The sequence below is a fragment of the Lutra lutra genome, chromosome 1 (assembly GCF_902655055.1).
Source record: "Lutra lutra chromosome 1, mLutLut1.2, whole genome shotgun sequence".
Classification (NCBI taxonomy): Eukaryota; Metazoa; Chordata; class Mammalia; order Carnivora; family Mustelidae; genus Lutra; species Lutra lutra.
The window spans coordinates 108,310,298-108,335,626 of NC_062278.1; the positions used below are offsets into that span (position 1 = coordinate 108,310,298).

The 25,329-nt window shown below is 51.8% G+C and overlaps 2 protein-coding genes across 13 annotated transcripts in view; one reads left to right on the plus strand and one right to left on the minus strand.

Annotated features, from left to right (window-relative positions):
• The first annotated feature begins 519 nt into the window (after window positions 1-519).
• Window positions 520-25,329, plus strand: part of ECE2 (endothelin converting enzyme 2) — a 31,697-nt gene continuing 6,887 nt past the window's right edge. For 5 of the 10 annotated variants that reach the window (XM_047731850.1, XM_047731861.1, XM_047731886.1 and 2 more), the window contains exons 1-8: window positions 18,519-18,695; window positions 18,982-19,068; window positions 19,416-19,551; window positions 19,772-19,987; window positions 20,426-20,550; window positions 20,654-20,800; window positions 20,960-21,025; window positions 24,493-24,681. In XM_047731850.1, coding sequence (XP_047587806.1) covers window positions 18,657-18,695; window positions 18,982-19,068; window positions 19,416-19,551; window positions 19,772-19,987; window positions 20,426-20,550; window positions 20,654-20,800; window positions 20,960-21,025; window positions 24,493-24,681 — 1,005 coding nt within the window. In that variant the 5' untranslated portion in view covers window positions 18,519-18,656. Of the gene's footprint in view, window positions 800-5,786; window positions 6,071-6,593; window positions 7,402-18,001; window positions 18,200-18,518; window positions 18,696-18,981; window positions 19,069-19,415; window positions 19,552-19,771; window positions 19,988-20,425; window positions 20,551-20,653; window positions 20,801-20,959; window positions 21,026-24,492; window positions 24,682-25,329 lie in introns of those variants that run through there. The other 5 variants (XM_047731898.1, XM_047731866.1, XM_047731873.1 and 2 more) reach the window with 5 other exon arrangements.
• On the minus strand, window positions 7,430-9,865 carry CAMK2N2 (calcium/calmodulin dependent protein kinase II inhibitor 2). Of its 3 annotated transcripts, none has more exons than XM_047731899.1 (3): window positions 9,442-9,865; window positions 8,507-8,566; window positions 7,430-8,268 (listed from the first exon to the last, which is right to left on the minus strand). In XM_047731899.1, the coding sequence occupies exons 1-3, from the start codon at window positions 9,608-9,610 to the stop codon at window positions 8,237-8,239; spliced, it is 261 nt and encodes an 86-aa protein (XP_047587855.1). In that variant the 5' UTR covers window positions 9,611-9,865; the 3' UTR covers window positions 7,430-8,236. The 3 variants fall into 3 exon arrangements, with proteins under 3 accessions (XP_047587855.1, XP_047587857.1, XP_047587856.1); XM_047731901.1 differs by having other exon boundaries at window positions 7,430-8,260; window positions 8,493-8,566; window positions 9,442-9,861; XM_047731900.1 differs by having other exon boundaries at window positions 7,430-8,566; window positions 9,442-9,860.

Here is a 25,329-nt window from a genome sequence, read left to right on the forward strand (position 1 = left end):
CACTACACACCCCAGACGTCCAGGAATAGTCTTACTCCTCAGTACATACTTGGTTCTGGGCACACAGGGGCTAAAGTAAAAAGTAGGTCGAACATTTGCCCAGAAAAGCAACATTCCTGTTCATGTTTTCCCTTGCCTGGCACCACACTTCGTCTGTGTTTCATGCCAGGCGCTCCTGAAGGGCAAGACCTGTGGCCGCGGCCCTCCTGCCTCCTCTCAGAGCCTTCCGCGTGCTCAAAACCGGGTAGAAATGAATCTTCCATTAACTTTCAGACTTCTTAATGGCAAGAGCCGACCAAACTGAAAATAAGCAGTGATTAGCCGAGTGAGTCCGACACTGCGAGTTTGGCTCTCAGAAGTGAGGGAGCAGTACAGTTGGCCGATTCAAGTTCTGAACGATAGGATTTTCCCACCCGGAGTATTCTTCAAAGAGCGCTCACCAGAGGACGGAAGTTCCACGTGTTTGTGTTGAGCAACTGCAGGTGGTGGGCGGAGACACAAGGGCCACACCTCCCGAATGATACCGTGCCTATTGGCTACACGGGCGCCAAGCCCGGTCCAAAGGTGCTGGAGGTGTGCCCTGGAGGCCCTGAAGCTGCAAGCATGGCCTCTCCACCGTCCCCAATGCCCCCGCCAGAGATACCAGAGCAGAACTGCAGGTACCGCGAGGTTCAGTACTGGGATCAGCGCTACCGGAATGCGGCTGACTCTGCCCCTTACGAGTGGTTTGGGGACTTCTCCGCTTTCCGTGCCCTCCTGGAGCCTGAGCTGCGGCCCGAAGACCGTATCCTCGTGCTAGGTGGGTAGTCCCGGAGCTCCCCACCCCAAATGGAGCGGGCTGAGCTGCCCCGGCCCTTTCCGCTTTCCAGAGTCTGTTTGTCCCTCTCACCAGCCAAGATCCCCTACCCTCATAATCTCGGCAGTATTTCGCCAGGGCCGCGGGAGCCAAGAGAGTGTCTTAGTCCAAGCTCCGCCCCCCGCCGGAGAAAGTTTATAAGTCCGAGTTTGTAGGTATTCTAGGACCCTGTTCCGGACTCTCGGGGAGACAGCCTCGAGTACTGGAGAGCTCAGAGGATCTACTTCAAGTCCCATTGCTAGTTGGCTGTATGACTTAGGACAAGTTATGAACCCGTTCTGAGCTTCAGATTTACTTCTAGAAATGGAACTACGAGCTCAAGTAGGATAAGGAACGTTCAGGCACCTCGAGCACGATGCCAAACGTTTATCTGTTAGCGCCAATGGGCACCGGAAGCCACTGTCACCTGGAGAGACCTCTCTCCACACTCCCAGTCCTGACACTTGGTCCTGTGTCCCAGGTGCAGTGAGGACGAGAACAGCGCCCTCTGAGGTCGGATGGGAGATTGCAGCCAAGATGGGGTTGGGGGGGGGTTCTCCACAGCGGGGGGTGGGGAGAGTACAAATGCAGGGATGCACGGTGGGGCTCTGAGAGGTCCAGCTGCGCCCTGGGGTTCTTTCTCTCCCACTGCCAGCCTTGGGGGCTCTAGTGAAGTTTGAGGAATAGGTTTCCTTCCAATTTAGTTTTTAGTTTGGTATTTGTAAAAGCATGTGTATGTTTAAATGAAATATTTCGTATATATATGAGACATCTATAATACAGCATATGTGGAAAGTATGAATAATAAGTCTAATGCATTTGTATGCCCTATTCAATTTGAGAAATAGAACATTCCTGGGACTAGAAAGGACGTATAACCCGGTATTTAAGAACTTGGACCCTGGAGGTAGTTAATTATGTTGGAATCTTCGCTTATGTAACCTTAGCTGTGGAATCATGGGCAAAAACATAGAATCTTAGCTGTGGAGTCATGGAAAAAACACCTAAATTTCTACACCTTCATTTTCTCAGCCTTTAAAAAATAAGAGTACTTATTTATTGTCTTTTTTAAATGATTAAGTATGAAAGCTATCTAGGACAATGCCTAGCAACATAAAAGGCCCCATGTATATTCAAACTTTTCTGCATGGTCCCCCAAACCCCTTCTCCCCAGAGTTAAAAACTCTGTTGAATTGTTTGCTTTAAAACCATTATATTTATTTATAAATTTACCATAAATCTCCTGTGTTTTTCAAGCTTTGGTGTCCACCAAAATCACCTGGAAAGGTGGATCCTACCCTGAGAGTCTAGGGATGGTCTAAAATGGGCCTTGGGATTCTATAGTTTCAACAGGCCCACAACTGATTCTCATGCTTAGTGATTGGCAGAATAACACTGCCTTAAAATCTGCCAGACCGGAAGGTACCCTTTTCTGGATAGAGGGGAGAAAAATTTAAAAATGAGAGGAATGCTTTCCTGGAAAGATTTCCCAGATCTAAGAACAGGACCTACAACTTGGGAATACCTTATGTTACACTCCACCTAAAGCAAATGTAAGTTGAGCACCTGGCAGGTTCTAGAGAGTGTGCTGGGCCCCTTCTAACATATGTAGTCCTCATAACAACCCATCGAGGTGAGTGATAATTATTATAAGACTTACTCTTGATTAGGAGTTGGTAAACTTTTTCTGAAAATGGCCAGGTAGTAAATATCTTAGGCTTTGCAACCTATTTAGTTTCCGTCACCATTACTCAGGACTGCTGCTCTACTGGAAAAGCAGCCACAGACAATACGGAAGTGAATGATACATAGTAGCCGTGTACCAGTAAAACTTTATAAAAACAGGTGGCAGGCTGGATTTGGTGACCTTGCTCTGTATCATTGTCTCAGGTTGGATTCCCCAGAAGCAAACCCTAAGGTGAAGATTCATGTCCCAGTCATTTATTAGGAAAGTGGTTGCAGGAGAAATTGTTAAGAGTGTGAGGGAACAGGGAAGGGGAAAAGGCCAAGCAGGATTGTGATCACAGGCAAAGCCTCCCTGAGGGTGGTTTCAGCCTGAAGTGTCAGAGATGCAAAATGTCAAAAGCAAACCCATGCCAAAACCTAGGAGCACTCCAAGGGGATTGAGTCAGAGCACTGACAGGGTCCACTGTTGTCATGCAGCAAGTAATTGGTGAAGGGTGCTATCCTACTCCAGAGCTTCTGTTTCTCTTGTTGCACAACACAGATGGGCACAGAGAGGCATCTGAACTCTGTTGAGACTGATAAAATGGCCACATTGTGAATGATGTGAATGAAAGCCTAATGGTCATGCTGATGTAGCTAAAGACAGAATGTTACTACTGAAGGTGAGTAGACCTCTTGAAAACTGGGAGACGGTGTAGTATAGTGGTTTAAGAGTTCTGGTTCTGGTGTGAGATAGACCTGTATCCAAATTCTGGCTCTATCACTGATTGTGTGACCTTGGGAAAGTTCCTTATCCACTTTGGGCAGCCTCATTATCCCCCATTGAGAACATGGTAATGGTAATAACAGTATCTTCTATATGGAGCTACCTTGAAGATAAATTGAGATAATTCTTATAAAGTGCTTAGCATAGAACCCAGTGTTCAGTGACTGTTAGCTATCATTGTTATTGAAAATGGGAGTCAGGGGGCAGTCTCTCCAGGATTGTCCAGAGAACAGAGTACCCTGCCTGAGATCTTGTGTGTCTGGTACCTATGGCTGGAAGATCTTCATGGCAGGTGCTTGCGTATGGCTGTCCCAGCTTTGCCAATATCACCCAACTCTGATTCTCTCTCCTTGTTAGATTCTGTGCTTCTGATCCTAATTTGGCTTCAGTTTGTATTTCCTATAGAGAGAGAAGGGACTGACCAGAGAGGATTGACAAACTGCTCAGTCCCTAAGATGTTATTTTTCCTATAATAAGTTAATGAATTGGTATTTTGGCTTACGCCTCTGTCTCTTGTTATTGGGATTGCATCCACATAGCTCTGGGCTCCTGTGTAAAGAGTTCTTGGATGTGGCTCAGTTCTCCAGGGCTCTGCTTCCTTAAAGCTTAACGCAGGAAGGCAGTGGCCTTCCCAGGCCCCTTCTTCGTTGCCAGCCTTCAATTACTGAGAAATCACTGCTTTGTAAGCATGATTGGCTCTGTGGGCAGGCTTTGTTCTCCCTTCATCCTTAGTAAAGTTCTCTTGGAAGCTGCCATTCCTGTACCAAGGGGAAAAAAGGAAGGAAATTTGGGTTTGTCCACAATTGGGCAGAGCTCTGAGGGCCTATGAGGTTGGGCGTGGGATGGTGAGGGGATCGTGGGTCAGATAACCCACTGGGATTTCATCTTGAACTCACTTAGGGTCTATTGCAAAGCCACCCTCACCTCTCACCGATGTGGTATATCTCCCCAGGCTTGTTATGGTTCCAGTGTGGAAAAACACAAACTGGGTTTTCCCAGGCAAGATAGTACTGTCTCTCAGCTGTAGGATCTGAGGAGGAACACAGGAAGGGGCAGCCAAGGACCAGCCAGCAGCTTTTGAGTGCCCTGTTCAAGTACCAAGCCCTGCTAGATTAGGGCTATCCTAACAGCTGATCCCATGATCCTTTTAGGAGGCAAATGGGGATTAAGAGCAATCTAATCCCAAGAGCTGGGGATCCCCTGTGGGGCCACCAGAACTGTCCTCCAGCTCCATTCCCAGGCTAAGACTGACCAAAAGAGATCCAGCATGCCATCTTAGGAAGTCATACCTACCGTGTTGTGGATCCTGTCTTCTAACCTTCACTCCTTCTCTCCCCGTACTCTGCCTTCTGGAACTGCTTTCCAGGAACTTCCCACCAGAGTGTTAGGGTCCTTCAAGACTCTGATTGGTTGTCAACTTCTGTGAAAGCCTTGGCTGCCCCAACAGAGGTGGGGACAGGAGCCATACTATGTGTTTTCACAGCCCGTCCCTATTGAAACTCTCATTGCATTATGTCGCAATTGCAGGAATGTACATCTTTTCTTCCCACCAGAGCATGAGCTCCCTATTCATCTGCAGAACCCAAATGTAGTGCATGAGCTCCCTATTCATCTGCAGAACCCAAATGTAGTGCTTAATACATTAAGGAATTACAAGGAATCAGCCCTACTGTGTGTCCCCATCAAGTTCCCCTACACTTGTTAATTCTGCCCCTGGAAACTGAAGTAGGATAGTAATCCCTAACATGACGTCTTCCCAGGGCTGATATGATCAAAGCTTCTCTGAGAGGTTAGGAATTAGGATAATACTACTAGTATCCGGGCGCCTGGGTAGCTCAGTGGGTTAAAGCCTCTGCCTTCGGCTTGGGTCATGATCCCAGGGTCCTGGGATCAAGCCCCACATCGGGCTCTCTGCTTAGCAGGAAGCCTGCTTCCTCTTCTCTCTCTGCCTGCCTCTCTGCCTACTTGTGATCTCTGTCTGTCAAGTAAATAAATAAAATCTTTTAAAAAAAATACTACTAGTGTCCTAATAGTAATATGATGGTCCTAATGATGCCAATAGTATCCCAACTCTGAGTAGGAGGGAATAGGCTCGGAGTTGAATGATTCACCATGGCTGTCAGAATCTAGATCTTTGAACTCGGAAGTTCAGAGCACCTTCAGCTACTCTCCAACTCCTTTAGTTTTTAAATTTAGCGTATCACATTCTGCATGTAGGCTAGGCATTGCTATCTCCATTTTTCTGAATAGGAAATTCCAAGTTCCTGGTATGAAAACAACTTGCCCCTAGTCTGTACAGCTCAGAATGTTAGAGCAGGATATGGGCCGAGGTCTGTATGACTCCAAGGCTTGTGCTTTTTTGTACATGGTTCTTTTCCTTCCATACGGGAGGGTTTAGGCTGAGAGCAAATCGGCCAAGAGTGGATGGATAATTGGGGCAAGTGAGAACCAAAGCTAACCTAGCCCTTTTGCCACCCATTCTGACCCTTCCCACCCCAGGCTGTGGGAACAGTGCCCTGAGCTACGAGCTGTTCCTTGGAGGCTTCCCTGATGTGACCAGTGTGGACTATTCATCAGTAGTAGTGGCTGCGATGCAGACTCGCTACGCCCATGTGCCCTCGCTGCGCTGGGAGACCATGGATGTGCGGGCCCTGGACTTCCCCAGTGGCTCCTTCGACGTGGTGCTCGAGAAGGGCATGCTGGATGCCCTGTTAGCTGGAGAACGGGATCCCTGGAATGTGTCTTCTGAGGGTGTCCACACTGTGGACCAGGTGCTAAGTGAGGTGAGGGAGCAACAAGAAAGGAGGCCAGACCAAGAGGTGGGTTTTGGGAGACTGGGGTTTCAGGAGATTGAAAGAACTCAGAGGCTGGAAGGAGGCATAGTTTGGAGCAGGTGGTGGGTCACCTTCAGCACTGCAGTTACCTGAAGGAGGGGGGGTGGTTAAGCTGGGTCAAGATTATAGGGGGCTAGAGTGGCCAGGCTCACAGGTGCTGATGATTGGCTACTGGGTTGCCATAGGGATGAGGTAGCAGCCAGGTTCCAGATAGGTAATACAGACCAGGAGAGTGAGTAGTTTACAGGAAAGCAGTGCCCCTGCTCCTGACATCATTCCCATGTCCTGCCTGTGTTGAATATAGCCCTACCTCCATGGAATGACTAGGGCCAGAGAGGAGACTCACTCTTTCCATGGAGAGCCCTGAGCTACGGGATTCAGGGTGGTACCTGCAAGGGTATCTGGGGTCATACTGACCTTTGAAAACCTGGAGATGGACTCCTCACCAGTGACTTCTCTGTCTGCCTTGCAGGTGAGCCGGGTGCTGGTCCATGAAGGTCGGTTCATCTCATTGACCTCAGCTGCTCCCCACTTTCGGATCAGACACTATGCCCAAGCGCGATATAGCTGGTCCCTGAGGCATGCAACCTATGGCAGCGGTTTCCACTTCCATCTTTACATCATGCAGAAGGGCAGAGAGCTCACTGTGGCCCAGCTGGCCATTGGAACCCAGATCCTCTCACCCCCTCGACCTTCCATCGCACCCTGCTTCCTCCAGGACTCAGATCACGAGGACTTCCTCCATGCCATTCAGCTGTGAGGCCAGAGGCATGGTCCTCTGGCCTTCCCTGCCTTTCTGTCTTGGGCTCTTCAAGTACTCGGAATTCCTGACTCAGGGCTTAGGGTTTGATTCAAGGTGCTCACAATCCCAGAGGCCTCATGCCTAAGATAGAGCTGATGGGAGCAACCCCACATGAAACAATACAGCCCAGGTCAAACTAGATCCCAGATCCCAGGTTTCTGGTTTCCTTCTTGGGTTCCTCAGATTTTTCCTGAATTCCTCAACTTCCTCCCTTACCATAGTGAACCACCAGTGATTCATCCCCTAGGGCAAAGCTCAGCACATCCCCTCCGTATGCCAGCCAGACTCTGAGACCTGCATCCCTGGGGCCTATTATCGACCCCCATTCAACCTGGATTTATCCAACAGAGGGTGCAGACTTTGAATCAAGATTGTTTTATGCTTCTGATCCCAGCTTCAGCTCCAACTCTAGTCTCCTATCCTGCTTAGAATGTTTATTTACCCCAGGAAGCTACATTGTAATGAACTTCTCAGGCCAGACTGGCCTGCTTGTTTCCTTGGCAACCCTTCCCTGCCAGCAACCTGCACCTGACACTCCCAAGCACCTGCCCCCCTCCCCAAACGGGATTGGAGCCATCTCGGCCTGGGTCCTGAGCAGACCAAAACAGTGGTCACACACACACAGGGAGGTCTGTGTTTATTCACACACTCCTGGTACAGTGAGGATGGAGAACATTTACAAAGAACACCCCTGGGTTGAAAACCTCTCCAGGGCCACAGGTGTCATCCAAAGGTGCACAGCAGTCCTCACTTTGGTTCCCAGGGGCAGGATGCAGGGGTCCAAGGTAAAATCAGACCTGGGCCCTTGGAAGGTGATACCTTGAGAGGAGGGGTCTGCCAGAGAGTGAGCAGACTGGCCATGTGGTTGGTTACCATGTTGGGGGCTTGTTCCATCTCAGACTCAACACCCATCCTATCTGCCAGGCGCAGAAGAGCGTGGCCGAGACTGGGGGTGGGGTGGGGGGCATGAACCATGAGGGAGCCAGTAAACAAAGAGTCGGATATAAAAATACAAATGTGCTGAGGAAGTCCCTTAGAAAGAGGCTGAGGCTGGGGTCACGCCAGACAGGGTGGGAGTCAGGGAGCGGCCTGGAGGGCTGGGCTCAGGTAGGTGGGAAGCTCATGCAAATACGCAGCCAAACATCCCTGGCTGCGCGCGCGGTTCAACACCGGCCGGCAGCCGACTCTGCAGACCAGACCGGCCGGAGAGGGGCGGGGCAGGGGAGCCGTGCGGGAGGGGGCGGGTCGGGGGGTGAGGGCCGCGGGTCTCTGTGTCCGTTCCGGTGTGCGGGGTGGGGCTGCGGCCCGAGGTTCTAAAGTGCATGAGCGCGGCGGCGGGCTCCGGGCGGGTCCGCGCCGCCGCCGCCGCCGCCGCCGCCGTGGTGCTGAAGCGGACAGCTCCGGAGTGCCAGGCGGCGGCGGCAGCGACTCCAACCCGAAGGCGGCGCGGCCCTGCAGCCCCCGCCGGCGGGCGCCTGGGCCGGGGCGGGGGGCGCCGGCAGCCGCATAGCCGGCCCGCGCTCCTGGCCGCTGCGGGGCTGGGCCCGGAGCCCGCCGCCCGAGCCGGCGCGTCTACACTCCGGACGGCGGCTTCTCCCCCATCCCCTTCAGCACGTCGTCTATCCGGTCATCCTCGATCACCACTGCGCAGGGAGAAAGCGCGTCAGCCGCGCGGCCTCAGGGGGCGGCGGCGGCAAGAATGGGCCCCACGTCCTCGCGCCCCGAACAGCTATTTCCCGTGGCCCAGTGACGCCCCTCGGATGCCCGTGCCAAAGTGCCCTCCCCATCCGAATTCTCTTGCCGACTGGACCCTCCGCGTAGCCCAGTTCCCACAGGCCCTCCTCCCCTCCCTATGGAGGAACGCCCCCCGTTCCAACCGGCAGTTCAATCTCCCAGTCCAAACCCTCCCGCCGCCTGAGCTTTCCTCTATCCGAGCTGATCATCCTTTTGCTCGTGGGAGCCCCCTCTTCGACAGACCCCCTTCTCAAACAGAATCTTCACCTAGTCCAACCCTCTTCCGAACCCTCTCGCCTCTTGAATCCCTCTTCCGATGCTGGTACCAACAGAGCCCCCTCCCCATGCAAACAACGAGGACAACCGAATCCCCGGACCCCCCCCCCCGTCCTCTCTCCAGTCGGACGTCCCTTCCCACCCGAAGGTTCTTCCGAAGCATCCACCGACTTAGCCTTTGATCCTGAAGAAGCGGCCGGTCTCCCCACGTTCCCACTTCAGGCAGCCCCAGATGCCCCGGCCGGCCCCTCCCCCTTGCCCGGGTGTCAGGGCTCTACTTCCAGAGGTGGCGATCGTCGAATCCGGGGCACTGCGTTCCCGGGAGAGGGGAAGAGAGGGACACAAGACTGCAGCGGGGACACCCCCCCTCCCGAAACCCCGGCCGGCGAGCGGCTGGCTGCGCTGGTCTGCGGCAAGAGCTGCGGGAGCTTGGCGGGGAACCGCAGCCGGGGGGCGCCCGGCGAAGGGTTTCTGGGTCAAGCGGCGACTCCGGGCCCCGGCCGCATACCTCTCTTGGCTCGGCCAATCTGGCCCAGCTTGGGGGGTCGCTTGGCTTGGTTGCCCGCGAAGAAGGAGTTGGTGTCCTGCAGGCGGCAGCTGAAGGAGAGGTCGGAGCCCTCGGGGTCGGCGGCGAAGCGGCCCATCTTGTCTTCACTGTAGGGCAGGATCTCGGACATGGCGGGCGCGGGGTGGGCGCGGGACTGCGGCGGGGCGCGGGCGGCGGGCTAGCTGCCGGACCGGCCCTAGCTCAGCAGGGGAGCCGGCGGAAGGATGAAGTCATGCAGCATCCGGGGCTGCGGAGCCAAGCGGGGCCTCCTCCCCCGCGCCTCCGCCTCCCGGGCCGCTGGGCAGGCGGCGGCGGCGGCGGCGGAGGTGGTGACGGGGACCGGGCGGGGGCGGTGCGCGGGGGGGCGGGGGTGGCGGCGGCGGCAGGAGCGGAATGACGATGAGCACCCGACTGCCGCAGAGCGCGGCAGGCGGGGCGCGGTGGAGGTGGGGCGGGCACCGACAGAGGGAGAGAGGCGGGGCGGGCGGGGGGGGCGGACCGGAGAGCGCTCGGCACTCAACCGAGGGCTGCGAGTGTTAGTGGGAGGGTCCTGCACGAGGCGGGAGTGGCGGCTGAACGATTTGTACCGGCCAACAAGTGCAGAATCTGGCCGGGAGAGGCGGGACTGGGGAGTAGGGGGCGGGAGGGAGACCGGCACCCAAGGGGCGGGTGGAGGGTCTGGCAAGGAGGCTCCTAGAGGCGAGGAAGGGGGACTGGGAATTGGGAGGCGGGGCCAGAAGCCAGGAGTCTGGACACATTCGAAAGGGGGGACTCCGGAAACAAGCTGGGGGGGGGGTGTCCCACACCGGTTAAGTGAGCTGGACTGTGCGAAACACGCGGACGCGGGAATAGCTCCGGCGGGTGGGTGGTGTCACCGCGGTTGGCGCGTTTGTGTCGGATTGGTCTTTGGGTCCTAAACTGTTTCTCTAGAGTGTTTCTTTGACTGCCCGTCTGTGTCTGTGTCTGCCTATCTATGTGTCAGTCTATCTCTCTGTGTCTGTATCTGTTTCTGCGTCCCGGATCTCTTTGTGTCACAGTCTCTGCCTACTTCTGTTTCTTAGAAGTGTCTCTGCCTTTCTGTATGTCTCCATGCTTGGCCCCCGTACCTACGTGCCACTTTACCATCTCCTGAGTCTGTATTTCGGTCTCTCCTAGGAAGAATCTCGGTAACTGGGCCGACGCGCGCGCACCAGGGTAGACCCCCCACCCCTGCTGCTGGCTTCGAAACTCTAGCTCAAAGCGCCTCCCGTGCCCCGCAGTTCTCCTGGCCCTGGAGGTTTGGGTTGCGCGCGCTCTGTAGAAGGCATGAATGGCGGCGTCGCGGGGGGCGCCCTGGCTGCAGGTGACGCGGGGAAGCCAGGAGCGCCTGAGGACGCGGCGCGCGCCCGTGGGTATCCGGAGGCAGAAGAAGAGGGACAGAGGGTACGCCCGCCAGCGTTGCGGGGGGTCACGTGACAGTTCCCGCTGTACAGAAGGGAAAGCATTCTCTCCTCTGCCGTACCCCCAGCCGGCCGTCAGCAACAGCGTCACCTACTTGCTAGCACGCAGGGGCTCTGGCGCAATCACTGGCCTTGGAAGGTGGGGGGAGGTCCCACACTTGGCGTAGCTGACGACAACGATGATTAGGGTAATAAGCCTCCTGTACATCCAGTACATACCCGAGGCTGAGGGGTTCTCCACTGTCGCTGAAGCGCTTTACCTCCTCCCCTTCAAATCACACAGTTAGTAAAGCTACCTGGTGCTGGGTCTCCTTCTTCCAACTCCTCATCAAATGTTAGTCCCAGGGATACAGAGGCTAATGCCATGGTGGCTGCCCTCAGGAATCAGGACTGGCAACGGGAGTAGTGCCAGAGAATACATCTGTGCAGGATTCACTCAAGGCCCCAGACCTAGAGGCCTATGCCTATCAAGTCCTCCTCCGCTTCATCCTGCTCTCCGGGATGAGGGCCAAAGCTGGAGGCCCAGCTGGAATGAAAGGAGCCCTGAGATCCGGAAGGACAAGAGATGCTGGAGCTCAGGGTCATTAGGAGAGAGTCCAGAAAATTCTACCCCCACTGGAGGTTGTCTAGAAATGGGTTCCAATCCTGGCTCTGCCACTTTCTGTGGGACCTTGAACTGAAGGCCCCATAATTATAGTTTTTAAAACTACATTCACTTTGGAGTGCCTGGCTGGCTCAGTCAGTGGAGTGTGCCATTTATGATCTCGGGGTTATAGGTTCAAGCCCTTCTTTGGGTGTAGAGATTACTTAAAAATAAAATCTTAAAAAAATTCGTTCACTTATACTTGTAATATTTTAGGAAAATGCAGAAAATTACATGAAACCTTTCATGGATATCCCTCCAAGCTTTTCCTCATCTGTTTGCATAATATGCATACCTCTCTGAGCCTCTGTGTTCTAGTCTGAAGCACTGGAGATGACAGAACATACATTAAGGACAGTTTTGTAGATGAAATTGTCATCCTGACATGAAGTGGATTGTCTCAGGAGGTAATGAACTGTGCCTCACCAGAAAGTGCTAAAGGGACCATCAGAGTTCTTGCCAAGGATGAGATGAGAGCACTGGGGAATTGAAATTATTCTCTTGTCTACTCCCAGAGTGAAAAGTTTGGAGAAATAACCATTGAACTTGGAATTCATTTGGTTAGCTCTTTCTTAAATAATCTTATTCCTGTCCCTGATGTGTGTGATAGATCATGATTAAAGCAAAAGACCTAAGTACAAAATTGTGAAGATACAGAATGACATAAGCTACAGCTACGTTGTAAAAATGCAGGGGTGTGGGCGCCTGGGTGGCTCAGTGGGTTAAGCCGCTGCCTCCGGCTCAGGTCATGATCTCAGAGTCCTGGGATCGAGCCCCGCATCAGGCTCTCTGCTCAGTGGGGAGCCTGCTTCCTCCTCTCTCTGCCTGCCTCTCTGCCTGCTTGTGATCTCTCTGTCAAATAAATAAATAAAATCTTAAAAAAAAATGCAGGGGTGTGCGTGTGTGTGTGTTAAACTGTGATCCTCTACTTAAAATTCTGAAGTTCTACATCCCTGTCCATGAGGTGAAAATTCATCTTCACAACTGAAATGAAATTAAGTTTATTTGAACTTTTGTGACAGTACATTGAATTTCTCAGCTGAAAGTCTCTCAAAACCTAGTGGACTTGATCTATATGTTCTAAACAGAATACTAAGCTTTTTGACATTTGAGTAATAGTGGCACTTTTATTCAGTTGGAAACTTTAAGCCTGTGTATCAGGTTGAATAGCTCCCCCAATTTACATCCACCTGGAACCTCAGAATGTAAACCTATTTGGAAATAGGGTCTTTGCAGGTATAATTAGTTAAATTAAAATGAAGTCATACTGTATTAGAGTGGGTCCTAAATCCAGTCACTGATGTTTTTATAAGAGGACTGATGCACAAAGACACATACACACAGGGAAGAACGCTATATGAAGAAGGAGAGATAGGAGTTCCTACAAGCCAAGGAACGCTAAGGATTGCTGGGAACCATGAGAAGCTGGAAGAGGCAAGGAAGGATTCTTCCTTAGAGCCTTACCAGGGGGAATGGTCCTACCGATACTTTGATTTTGGACTTTTCACCTCTGGAACTGTGAGAAAATAAGTTTCTGTTGTTTTAAGACACTCCGTTTGTGGTATTTTGTTACAGCAAACCTAGGAAATAAATGTAACCTGTTACAAATATGTTAGGGTTAGGGTCATCTTTTGACACCTGTGGTGACTATGTTTCTCTTTCCTTAAACTCTTTCTAGGGGCTCTTTTCTCTCACCCTGTTGAAGGAAGTCCATACCAGGAGGTATTTCTGGGACTCATTCTATTTAGGAGAGGCTGATAAATCACAAAAAAAGAATAAGGCAGATCTGTGTGGATTGACAGGGTAAGATCTCCAAAGCCTGCCAAAGTGTCACCAAATAATGACTGTGGAGTGTGATTCATATATAGAGAAAAAATATATACACACGCTTAGGCATACACACCTACACACTGTGTGTTTAGGTATGTAAATGCATATAAAAGAAAGATCTGGAAGGATACATACTAAACTGCTAATAATGGTTTTCTCTAAGGATGGTCCTGGGATTCTGGCAGGTGAAATTTCATCTTTTTATTCTATATATTTATGGAATATATTGCCTTTTTAAAAAAAGATTTTATTTATTTATTTGACAGAGAGAGATCACAAGTAGGCAGAGAGGCAGGTGGGGGGGGCAGGAAGCAGGCTCCCCACTGAGCAGAGAGCCTGATGCATGGCTCCATCTCAGTATCCTGAGATCATCACCTGAGCAGAAGGCACAGGTTCTTAACCCACTGAGCCACCCAGGTGCCCTGAATATATTGCTTTTGCAATAAAACGTTTTTGATGATTTTTTTAAAGTTTCAAAACCAAGGGTATAGTCCATTTACCAAACATCACACTCTGGTCCCACCCAGACAAACCACTTGACTCAGAAGAAATAGTACTTATTAAGAGCATGGAGTTTAGAATCAAATCTAGGATCTGCCTTCTGCCGGATGTGTGACGTTGGGTGTGTTGGTAAGCTTCCCTATCTCTTAGGTTCCTCATCTGTAAAACAGGGACAATGATACTGCTATACTTATATCTTATTGGGTCAGTGTGAGGATTAAGTAAATTAACATATGTAAGGTGCTTAGGTAAGTGCAAGACAAAAGAATTGTCAGCTGTGTAGAAGAGCCTAAGGAGAGCCCAAGGAAGAAATTAAGAGTAGTCTCATCATTAGGTATGCTAACATTTTCTTGCTGTCCTTCCAATCTCTTTTTAAAAATCTGTGCTTTTATACTTTTTTTGCTTAACAAAAATGAGATTTTGTAACCCTTTTACTCCCCCATCTAATTCTAGATGGAGAACATTTCCCCAGAGCATTAATTCTTCCTTATCATTCTTTGTAAATGTTGCATTGTTATGCCATTCTTTGCATGTTTGATTTATTCAACAAGACCTCTACTCTTATTTTTTCAGTCCTCTACTCTTTTTGTTTGTTTATTTGTTTAAAGACTTATTTATTTATTTGAGAGAGAGAGAGAGAGCTGACAGAGGGGCAAAGGGAGAGAATCCTCAAGCAAACTCCCCACTGAGTGCAGAGCCTGAAGTGGGGGCCTGAAGTGGGACTCCATCCCAGGACACTGAGATCATGACCTGAGCTGAAATCAAGAGTCGGTCTCTAAATCGATTGAGGCACCTAGGCACCCCTGTTCGTTTTTGTTGTTATTACAGGCCATGCTGTGATGAATAAATGTTGTAGGGAAAAAATGGTCCCAATATTTTGTAGCTCCTCCAATCCAGGAGTAAATTCTATTTCTTCCTCCCTGAATCTGGGCTTGACCATATGACTTATTTTGCCCAATGGGGACATTAGCATATGTGGGGCAGGCAGAGGCTTGAAAACTGTTTGTGTACTGGGGTTGGCCCGCTTTTTGTTTCTGGGCATCCTGAGACCACGATATGAAGGAGCCCAGTCTAGGCTACTGAAGAAGGAGACACCACATAGAGCCAGGGCCCCCTCATCCTGACTGAAGCCCAAACATGGCAGTGAGGCCATTCAGCTACACCATCCAATTCTTGCTGAGCTGATGTGGAACTGAAGAACCATCCAATAAACCTGCAGTACATAAGAAATGATACATGTTTGCTATTTTAAGCCACAAAGTTTGGGGAGTTTTGTTCTGCAGCAAAAGCTAACTAATAGGGCGCCTGGGTGGCTCAGTGGATTAAGCCGCTGCCTTCGGCTCAGGTCATGATCTCAGGGTCCTGGGATCGAGTCCTGCATCGGGCTCTCTGCTCAGCAGGGTGCCTGCTTCCCTCTCTCTCTCTCTCTCTGCCTGCCTCTCCATCTACTTGTGATCTCTCTCTGTCAAATAAATAAATAAAATCTTTAAAAAAAAAAAAAAGCTAACTAATACAAACATCCTAGAGATAATGCTTATTTCCTGGAATCATTTCCCAGAATCAGACTTTCTGGTTCAGAGTATATACACTTACAACCTTAAAAAAAAAGATATTATTTATTTATTTGAGGGAGAGAGGGATAGATTGAGAGAACAAATTGGGGGAGGGGCAGAGGGAGAAGCAGACTCTTTGCAGAACAGGAAGCCTGACGTGGGACTTGATACTGGACTCTGGGATCATGACCTGAGCTGAAGGCAAATGCTTAGCCAACTGAACCACTCAGGTGCCCACACTTATACCTTTTGATTCATACTGCCAAAAAAGTTATATCAATTTTTAAGCCACCAGCAGTGTAGACAGTGCTCATATTTCCCATCTTTGTCAACACTGGACATTAATGTGTTTTGTTATCTTCATGTCTACTTTGTCCTTGTAAGGACATATAATACATATAAGGACATATATATAGCATATAAACCATTGCCCATGTCCTCTCAATTCACAATCAGTTTAGGGGGGGACACCAAAAGAAAGATCATTTTAGGAATAGAAAAAGAAGAGCAGAAAAGATAGAAAAAAATAATAGAATGAGAGAGGGAAAAAGAGACAAAGGTGATAAACACAGAGGAAAGAAAATAGAATTATAGAATAGAGCAACCTCTGATCCTCTCATGCTAGGATATTTAACATGTAATCAGAAATAGTTATGAGCCTAATACATGATTTGAATCAGGAAAGAGACATGGAAAGGAAATGTGCATTTAGGGTAAGTCCGGTGAAACTGAGAACACTGTAAAGCTAGGTACCAGTCTCTCTCCTAAGTGGCTGCATGTAATTGTCACAGCAACTCTCTGAGGCACGGATGACTATTCCCATTTTACAGATGAAGAAAATTAAGGGTCTGAGCTTTCAAGTAACTTGATAAATATCCTAACAGCTGATCAAGAATTGAGCCCAGGTTTCAGTCCAGGTCTGTCTGGCTTTGAAAACTGATGTGTTCCCCATGACCCTTGCAGAGAAAATGTGATGGAAGACCAGCAACTAATGTTGGGAGGAAGTATATCCTCCTTTTGCTTCCTGTTGCCAAAGTGCTCTCCAGAAAGCAGCCAGATTGCCTGGGTTGGAATCCCAGCTCTGCTACTTACTAGCCATGTTACTCTTAGCCTCTTTATGCCTCAGTTTCCTCATCCATAAAATGGCTTCATAATTTCCATGACGGTAGATGAGCACCCGGATGTAAAGTCCTTATAGCAGTCGCTGACATGTGCTAAAGGGCTATGTGTCATTTCCATCATGGCAGGGAAGCCATGGGACTATTTCTAATGAGCCTGTTGCCAGGAAGTTCTTATGTAGCAGCTTTGGTTACACTACCCTGGCCATGCCATGGTGGGATTTCCCACCTGCCAAGACTGTCCCCACTGCCGTGGTCCCCTTCATCCAGCCTTGGGGGTGATAAAGGAAAGAGGTGAGAGCTGTGATGCCACACTGCCATCAGAGCGAACATGAACAACTCCAAAAACTTGTCCCAAGTGGTGATCCCAAGGCCTTGCTGCTACAGACCCCAGTATGGCTGAATGTGAAAGCCTCTTGCTCAGGGAACACCTAATGAATCTACTACCTGGAGGAAATATAACAGCCTTACGATTGTCCTTTCTTTCCATAGGATTTTAACAATAACACAAAAAGAGCAGCTTACACATTGAGTGAGTGCCCTATATGTGCTGGACACCGTCCTTTGATATGGGGACTACTTTTATTTCAATTTTTCAACTGAGGACATTGAGTCTGAATCCAGAATCTTTCAGCCTACCTATAATACTGTACTGTCTCCTATTTGAGAACATGCAATTGGCGGTGTGTGTATGTGTGTGTGTCTGTGTGTATGTGTGTGTGTGTAAGTGCCAAAGAAAGCAATCCAACATTCTCAGCCTGATCAATTCATCATCCATCCTTTCTCAGCCACAAGAACAGCCCATGTCAGAACCTCATGCAGCAAGCTGAGGATGGAGGTGAGTGTTGAGAAATGGATTATGGATTTGCCAACATCCTGAGCCTTCTCAGGTCAAATTCATGTACTCTGTTGGGGGAAGAGGGAGGGAGGAGAATGAGGCACTTTAAAAAAAAAAATTGGCCAAAAAAAAAAAAAAAGCCCCTCAAAACCAAAAAACACACCCCACTAGGCACTCTTCAGTGCAGCAGACGGCAATAGCACCAGGACTGATTAAGGAGTGACAATATGGAAGGCAGATGGCACATGCATAGATACCACACTACTGCCTTTCAGTTAAATATTGCTTGGTTTTTTTTTTCTTGTAAACCTCCCAAATAAAATGGTTTGCTTTCCTCAAGTTAGAAGTGTTAGCACGTCTTTTCTTTAAATATCTGAGCATAGCTGCTTTTTTCCCTGCCAATTTGTCACCATCTGTAACCCTCCCTTTGTGAGATGATCTGATGACAACGATTATCTTGGGGAGTGAAAGTGCAGTCTCAAAGCAACAGGGAAGAGTGGAGTCAGAGTGTGGGTGAGGTGTGTGTGCTGTGTGTGTGTAGTCTGTGTGTTGGCTCTGGGGGCCTTGTAGAGGTATAGAGGGTGAGTGTGCGGCGTGTACTCTGTGCGTGTGGACCCTGTGTTGGGCTGAGCGCCTGCCTGCGGCCTTTGGGTCCGTGTGCTCTCTGGGTAGATGCCGTGTGGAGACCCCGTATGTGGGTCAACCCCCGAGTGCTGCTCTGTGTGTGTGCGGGCTGAAGAGGGGCTGTGTGGACTGCCGCGGGCAGAGGCTCCTCCCGAAAGCATCATTCCCTAAAGGTGTTCAAGGGTGATGGGGAGGCCTGCAATGTGGGGACTGGAGGGCCAAGAAATATCACCAGCGTGCGGGCCTGGGGGCAAAGGCATGGAAATTATGGGTGGCTTGCAAGAGGGTGTTGCTGGGAGGGGTCAGGCTGATTCTGAAGAGGAGAGGGGTCCCGGCGTCGCCGGAGGGCGGCCGCGGGCACCGGAGTGACGCCCGGACGCAGGGAGGGTGGCGGGCAGCGGCGGGCGCGCTCCTCCCCCCACGTTACCCCCCACCCCCGGGCGCGGCGCTCGGCGGGAGGGGGCTCGGCAGGCGGGGGCGGCGGCAGCGGCGGCGGCGACGGCGGAGCGAGGGGCTGCGACAGCGGCCGTGATGGCGTGCGGTGGCGGGACCGGGCGGGGGGCCGAGGCCGCGGCCTGGGCGAGGGCCAGCTGCCGGGAGCCCTAAGGTGCCGCCGGCCCCTACTCCACCATGAATGTCGCGCTGCGCGAGCTGGGCGGCGGCGGCAACGTGAGTGCGGGTCCCAGGCTCCGGGGACAGCACTGGGGCGGGGGGTAGGGGGAGTTGAGGCCGAGGGAGCCGGAGGAGTCGGCACGGGCTCGGGCTGGCGGAGAAGGGGCTGCGTGCCGGAGGGGGCGCGGGTCGGAGGGACCCCAGGCCGGAGAGCCCAGCAGAAGAGAGGGGATCCTCCCTGCGGACAGGAGGGGGCCCGGCCAGGCCAGGGGCACGGGGGCAGGGCCGTGGGCAAAGGGTCCTCTCTGCCTGACCTCGGTTGGCGCCCCCGACTGTCTGGCAGATGGTGGAGTACAAACGGACCACGCTGCGGGAGGAAGACGCACCTGAGAACCCCGTAGAGGGCGGGGCCTCCCCGGACGCTGTGGAGGTGGGCAAGGGGGTTCCCCCTTTCTCACCAGGCCCCAGCCCTGACGTGACGCCTGGCAGACCCAGAACTTTGGGCTGCCCTGGAGGGTCACCTGCCCCCACCTCAGCTTCATCTCTGGCCTCTGCGCTAGAACTATGGTGAGGCCATTGTATGCCATGACTTTGCACAAAGCGGGCTCCGGACTTAACTCAGACTGCCTCATTGCCCCTGTGCCCAAAGTCAAGCCCTTTAGCGTCTTTGCTCCATGGCTCTGGAAACTGCCTGTGTCTTCGCCCTTTGGGAGGCCTTCTGTGATCTTGGATCCCCACTGGCAGCTTGCTAGCTCACTGTCACCCTGTGTTCCCCAGGTGGGATTCCAGAAGAGGACAAGAGACTTCTTGGGTTCCCACACGCAGTTGGAGTTGGTCTTAGCAGCTGTCTCCCTACTGCTGGCTGCACTGCTGCTGGGCTGCTTAGTGGTCCTGGGGGTCCAGTACCACAGAGGTAGGTGGGCCCACACCTGTCACCAGCCCTCCTAGCTGTGGGGGCTCTGGGGATTCAAGGGCCTCTAAGGTTTATTGTGGTCAGGCCAGTCTTCCCCCCAGCTCTTCTCTCTCCTCCCAACGCTCTTGTTGTCATGACCCTTCCCAAAGCATTTGCCTTTCCTAGGCTCACTGACAGTTGCCTACTCCTGCCCCCCTACCCACCATGTCCCTTGCCACAGACCCATCCCACAGCACTTGCCTCACAGAGGCCTGCGTTCGAGTGGCTGGAAAAATCCTGGAGTCCCTGGACCGTGGGGTGAGTCCGTGTGAGGACTTTTACCAGTTTTCCTGTGGAGGCTGGATTCAGAGAAATCCTCTGCCTGATGGGCGTTCTCGCTGGAACACCTTCAACAGCCTCTGGGACCAGAACCAGGCCATCCTGAAGCACCTGCTGGGTGAGTGGGGCTGTTGGGGAGGCGCTGTGCCAAGTAAAGCTCACACCTGGACCAGGGCTTTGCATTTAGGTACTCAGTACATGTCTGGGACTGAATGAGTAAGTGGACAACTGCAGACTCTGCTGGGGTGGGGAATGTGGACAGCGGGGGGACCCTGAGAGGTGGGGATAGATTTGTGGGGACAGACCTCTGAGTATGTCCTCTGCATTCTGTTTAGACCACTGTTGATGTGGGGTGGCACCAGGGAGTGTGTGCCTGGAGATCTCTGTTTCCATGGGCAGGGGAGAGGAAGTCACGCTTTGCCGTTTCAGACAGTCTTCCTGCTCTACATTAGGAGGACTGCCCCGTCACAAGGCGAGGAGAGGGACCAAGCAAGGGCCCAGGACTCCTGTCAGCGGTTGGCATTGTTGCTGACTGGACCTGTGTTCTCCCCTGCAGAAAACACCACGTTCAACTCCAGCAGCGAAGCTGAGCGGAAGACACAGCGTTTTTACCTCTCCTGCCTGCAGGTGGAGCGCATTGAAGACCTGGGAGCCCAGCCACTTCGAGACCTCATTGACAAGGTAGGACCCCTAAGGGAAGCCAGGATAGGGCTTGGGAGAGGATGTGGCCCCAGAAAGCTTTGGGGGCCCCTGTGCCATAGTTTCCACTGTGGTCTCTACTCAGATCGGTGGTTGGAACATTACCGGGCCCTGGGACCAGGACAACTTCATGGAAGTGCTGAAGGCAGTAGCAGGGACCTACAGGGCCACCCCTTTCTTCACGGTGTATGTCAGTGCCGACTCCAAGAGTTCCAACAGCAATGTTATCCAGGTACCAGTCTGGAGATGGGTTGGGAGGGACTCACAGACCATTTGCGGAGCCCAGATTCTCCTCCCTTGTGACACAGGCAGGCTGGGGTGGCTCTATCCCCTGGACAAAAGTCCAGGTGTGTGTTGGGGGAAGGCTCACTCCCTTGACTTGCTGTTGCAGGTGGACCAATCTGGGCTCTTTCTCCCCTCTCGAGATTACTACCTAAACAGGACCGCCAATGAGAAAGTAAGGAGCATCCTCAGAACACCCACCCCTCTGTTGAGCTGGGCCGATGCTTATTTACTTTCCCTTTGTCCAGGGTCATAGCGGGGAAGGTGAGCCTGTCCTGTTGCCTAGTCAGCCGGCTACCCTTCCATCCTTCTTTCCCCCTTCACTCTTCCTTCATTTCCTTCCTCCTTCCCTCCCAGCCTTCCTGCTCACCCTCCTCGCTTTCCCTCCCCCCTTTCTTTCTGTTCCCTCTCCCCTTGTTTCCTTCCTTCCCCTTCTTCTAGGCACCTACCGTGTGCCAGGTGTCACGGGGCAGCTCTGAGAAGTACCCGCAGAGCCACTGCCACACAAACCTTTCAGTGGAGATGGGTTCATGGACCCAGATAGCTGAGAACAGCCTCAAAAGGGGTCTCTAGGCCTCAGGAGAGACCCAGGTAGTCGGGGGTTTCCTGATGAGATTGCATCTGAACCAGGCTGTGTAGAATAGCTAAGAGGGGCTGAGGGCATGCTGGGTAATGAGAAGAGTGTAAACAAAGTCTTGAAGAAGGATAAAGCTAAGGCATGTTTGGACAATAAGAAGGGGTCCAGTTTGGCAAAATGTGGTGCTCAAAGCAGATGACAGGCTAAACACGTGGGTAGGAACTAGTTGTGGAGGGGACCTGGAATCCTGTACCATGAAACACTGAGTTTTATTTTATAGGCCTCCCAGAGCAGGAAGGGAGAACCCAGTAAGTACAGTAAGCAGTGCTTGGTGTGACAAGTAGAAGCAAGAGAGGGAGCCTGGAGATGAGCTAACTCAGTAGTACTCTAAGCTCTGAGTCTCTAAGTGCCCAGATATGGGAAGTGGCAGAGGGAATATTATGAAGGGGAGGATGCAAAAGACGTAACCAAGGGCAAATCGTGAATTGCGAGTGACTGGGAGTAGGAGGAAGAGATAAAGACAGATGAGGCTATAAGCCTGAGTGATGGCAGAATGGAGGAGTCGTGGAAGAACTAGGGGTGCCCGGAGGAAGAACTGGCTCAGAGCACACTGGGGAAGAGGAGACAGTGTGACATCACAGGAAAAGGGCAGACTCTGGGGTCAGACCTTGATTTTGATCGTAGCCCTGTGGCTTGGTGCAAGGTGAAGCTCTTTCCTTATCTGTATAATGGGGATCGTAGCATTTACCTCCTATGGTGCCTGTTTGGGGAAAGGAGGGTTACAAGCTCATGCAGGTACTCAGGGAGTGGGAACCCCTCATTTTAGACATGTGATTGTGAGCAACCTGGGTACCGTCTTCCTGGTGAGGTCAGCAGATGGCTGTGGAAGCCGGGTGAAGTCCCAGAGAGAGGACGAGGCTGGAGGTATCTGAGGGCTTGTGGGGCATCTGCTTAAAAATGTAAACAAAGGCTTAGGAGAAATGAGAGGCTGGACAAGAGTACAGAAGGGAAAGAAGCATATTCCTGCATTTTCAAGGCAGTGGGAGAAAGAGATCCGGTGAGGTAGGCCACTGTGGAGTGACTATACCAGGAGAGTCCCTTGTCCTCAGCCAGACCCTCCTCCAGACTAGTGGTAAACAAGACAGGGCCTTTGCCCTCTCAGTGGAGGAGAAGCCATGAAGTGGCTCGGCGTATCCCATGTGCAGTTGCTGGGACTGTCACAGAGGGCCAGCCTGGCATTTCCAGACTGTGTCACAGGGGACCAGCCTTGTCTAGGGATAAGGGCAGGCTGCTGTGAAAGGAGAGGGTTCAGGCAAAGGGAAGAGCTTATGCAAAGGTTTTGAGGTGGGAGGTCATATAACCCGCTGATGGACCAGAGAGGGGAATTCAGGATGTGTGTGTGTTGCCGGGGTGTGTGGGGGGGTTCCTTCTGGACAGATATGTAGATTCATATTATGCATGGACACTGTGGATCAGATTTAGCATTTATCCCAAAAGAAATGGAAAAGGAGGGGCAGAAACAGGTGTGTGGTTCAACATCAGGAGAGTCAGGAGAGGAGAGAATTTGGAGAATCCTGGAGAGAACCAGTTCGACCAACTGGCTATTGGTGGGAAAAAGCTTCAGTTCAGCCCTATGTGTTGCTGGTTGTCTCAGGCAGGAAGTCTGTGCCAGCATCTGAGGGAAGCTGCAGCATAAAAGGTTCATGTAGGATAAAAACTGAGGAATAAAACGGGGTTCAGGAATGTCTCAGTGTAAGTCTTCAGCTAAGGGCAGGGAAAGAAGGGGACAAGTGAGGGGGGTGGTGGCAGGGCAGGGTCAGTATGACTGGCTGGGTTGGCCAACTCCTCAGGAGCTGGGATGACTGGGACTGGTCCTCAAATCTCTTTCTCTGACACCAGCAGCAAGGAAGAAGAGAGGCGGGAGACAGACTTTGAAGTAGAGGGAATGGATGTTAAGGGATCTGGTCCTTTTCAATGAGTAGAAGAGGAAATGGCCTTAGGCGAGTGAGGGAGCCCAGATGGGGCTTAAAGGGCAGAATGAGTAGTGGCACCTGAGAGGAGGGCCCCAGGGAGCGGGTGCTGAGAAGTGCTAAGGGTCTGTTGGTGGGGTGCTCATCTCGTCATTCAACAAATATTTACTGAGCACCTACTATGTGCCAGATGCTGTACTAGAGCTTGAGGCCACTGTGAAGGACTGAGAAAACAGCCTGCCTCACTGGAGCTCGAGTACCAGCAGGGACTAAAGCAGCATGAGTTTGCCCTGCACCCACGGAGCCCTGGGGCCGTGGCTGGAACCACCAGGCCTGAGCCACGTTAGGACTCTGCCATCTGCTAGTTTGTCAAGGGGTTAAGTCATGCAACGTCTTCAAGCTTGTTTCCTCATCTGCAAAATTGGACTAATATCCACTCTGTGGAGTTGCTGGGAGAGGGAAGAAAGATACATTACCTGGAGGGCCCCAGCAGAGCCTGAAACATGTGTATACTTGTGGTCACTATGTATTTTTCTGCACCTTTCCCCCTGCTGGATACTAGAAGGGAGCTGAGAAAGCAGCAAGGTTGAGGCCTGGCTGGATGGGAGATGGAAGACCCTCAAAGCTACTGTGGACCAAATTCCCGGTGGGGTCTACTCAGCTGTTAGGTGAGGGCATGTGGTCACTGAGGTGCTGAAAGGATAGAAGGGCTTTAGGAAACGAAAAGGCAGAGCGGTGTGGGAAGCAGGTCCATCCACCGGACAAATATTTGCAGGACACGTGTTCCGTGCTGGGCCCCGTTCTAGGCCCTAGGGGTGGCAGGGTGAATAAGCTGCTGTGACTTGCAACGGTGCTCTTCTGAACTTGCCTTGTCCTTGGGGAAATAGATGATAAGTAAGTACACAAATAAATCAGCAAGATCCTAGCAGATGGTGGGTAAGCAGTATGACAGAAACAAAAGGGGATTGTCCACGAAAGCTTCTGTGAGGAGGTCAGCAGAAGAGACGGTAAGGAGAGGTGGGGGCCAGAACAGACCCCCGCAGCCTTGGGCAGGACCTGTTGCTGGGCTCCAAGGGTGACTCAGGGCCTTGACAGGTTCTCACTGCCTACCTGGACTACATGGAGGAACTGGGGATGCTGCTGGGTGGGCACCCAGGCTCCACGCGGGAGCAGATGCAGCAGGTGCTGGAGCTGGAGGTCCAGCTGGCCAACATCACTGTGCCCCAGGACCAGAGGCGGGATGAGGAGAAGATCTACCACAAGATGAGCATCTCAGAACTGCAGGTGCGGCAGGCCGGGAACGTGGACCGCTGGGGGTGGGGCAGCCCCTAGAGCAGGCCTCCCAGCTCTCCTTCCTGTGGTCCTCCTGAGGCAGCTGGTCCTTTCCTCATTTGCTTGATTTTTTGAGCTTCCCAGCTACACTGTTATATCCATTTTAGGTCACCTCTCACTAGGCCATCCCTTGGTCCCCTTTCATGTTGCCTGGGGATGCATAGAGGGATTATGTTAAAAATCTGTAACGATTTGTACAAGATGTCCACAAAACAATCAAAAGAAATTTAGAAGTATCTCCTGGAGGGCCCTTACTGGGCCAGGAACCAACCCTTTAGTTGGATGATGGAGAGGTTAGATAGGGGGGTGGGGGGTTCTGAAGGAGAGACTAGTCATGTAGGGACCCTGGATGGTGTCAGGGGAGTTGGATTTTATCAACTGTCGTGAAAATATTTGAATATCTGTGCCCCAGCTGAACATTATATAGGCTGGTTTTTCTTGTATAGTAAATGACTGGGCTCCCAGATCAAGGAGCATTCAGGCCTGGAAAAAGGTTTATTGCGGGAAGGGGCTACCAAGCAGCTACTAGATGTTGCCATGGCAATGGGAAAGGTTCCCAGGCTCCAGCATACCAATGGGGGAGGGGTCTGCTGGCAGCCA

Bases quoted from the DNA above. Each gene is read 5' to 3' on its own strand.
- CAMK2N2 (XM_047731899.1), bottom strand. From the start codon at position 9,610: ATGTCCGAGATCCTGCCCTACAGTGAAGACAAGATGGGCCGCTTCGCC. The intron at 8,567-9,441 runs GTATGCGGCCGG...CTCCCTGCGCAG, and splicing joins GATTGGCCGAGCCAAGAGAG to TGGTGATCGAGGATGACCGG. The intron at 8,269-8,506 runs CCGGAGTGTAGA...GCGCGGACCCGC, and splicing joins GATGGGGGAGAAGCCGCCGT to CCGGAGCCCGCCGCCGCGCT.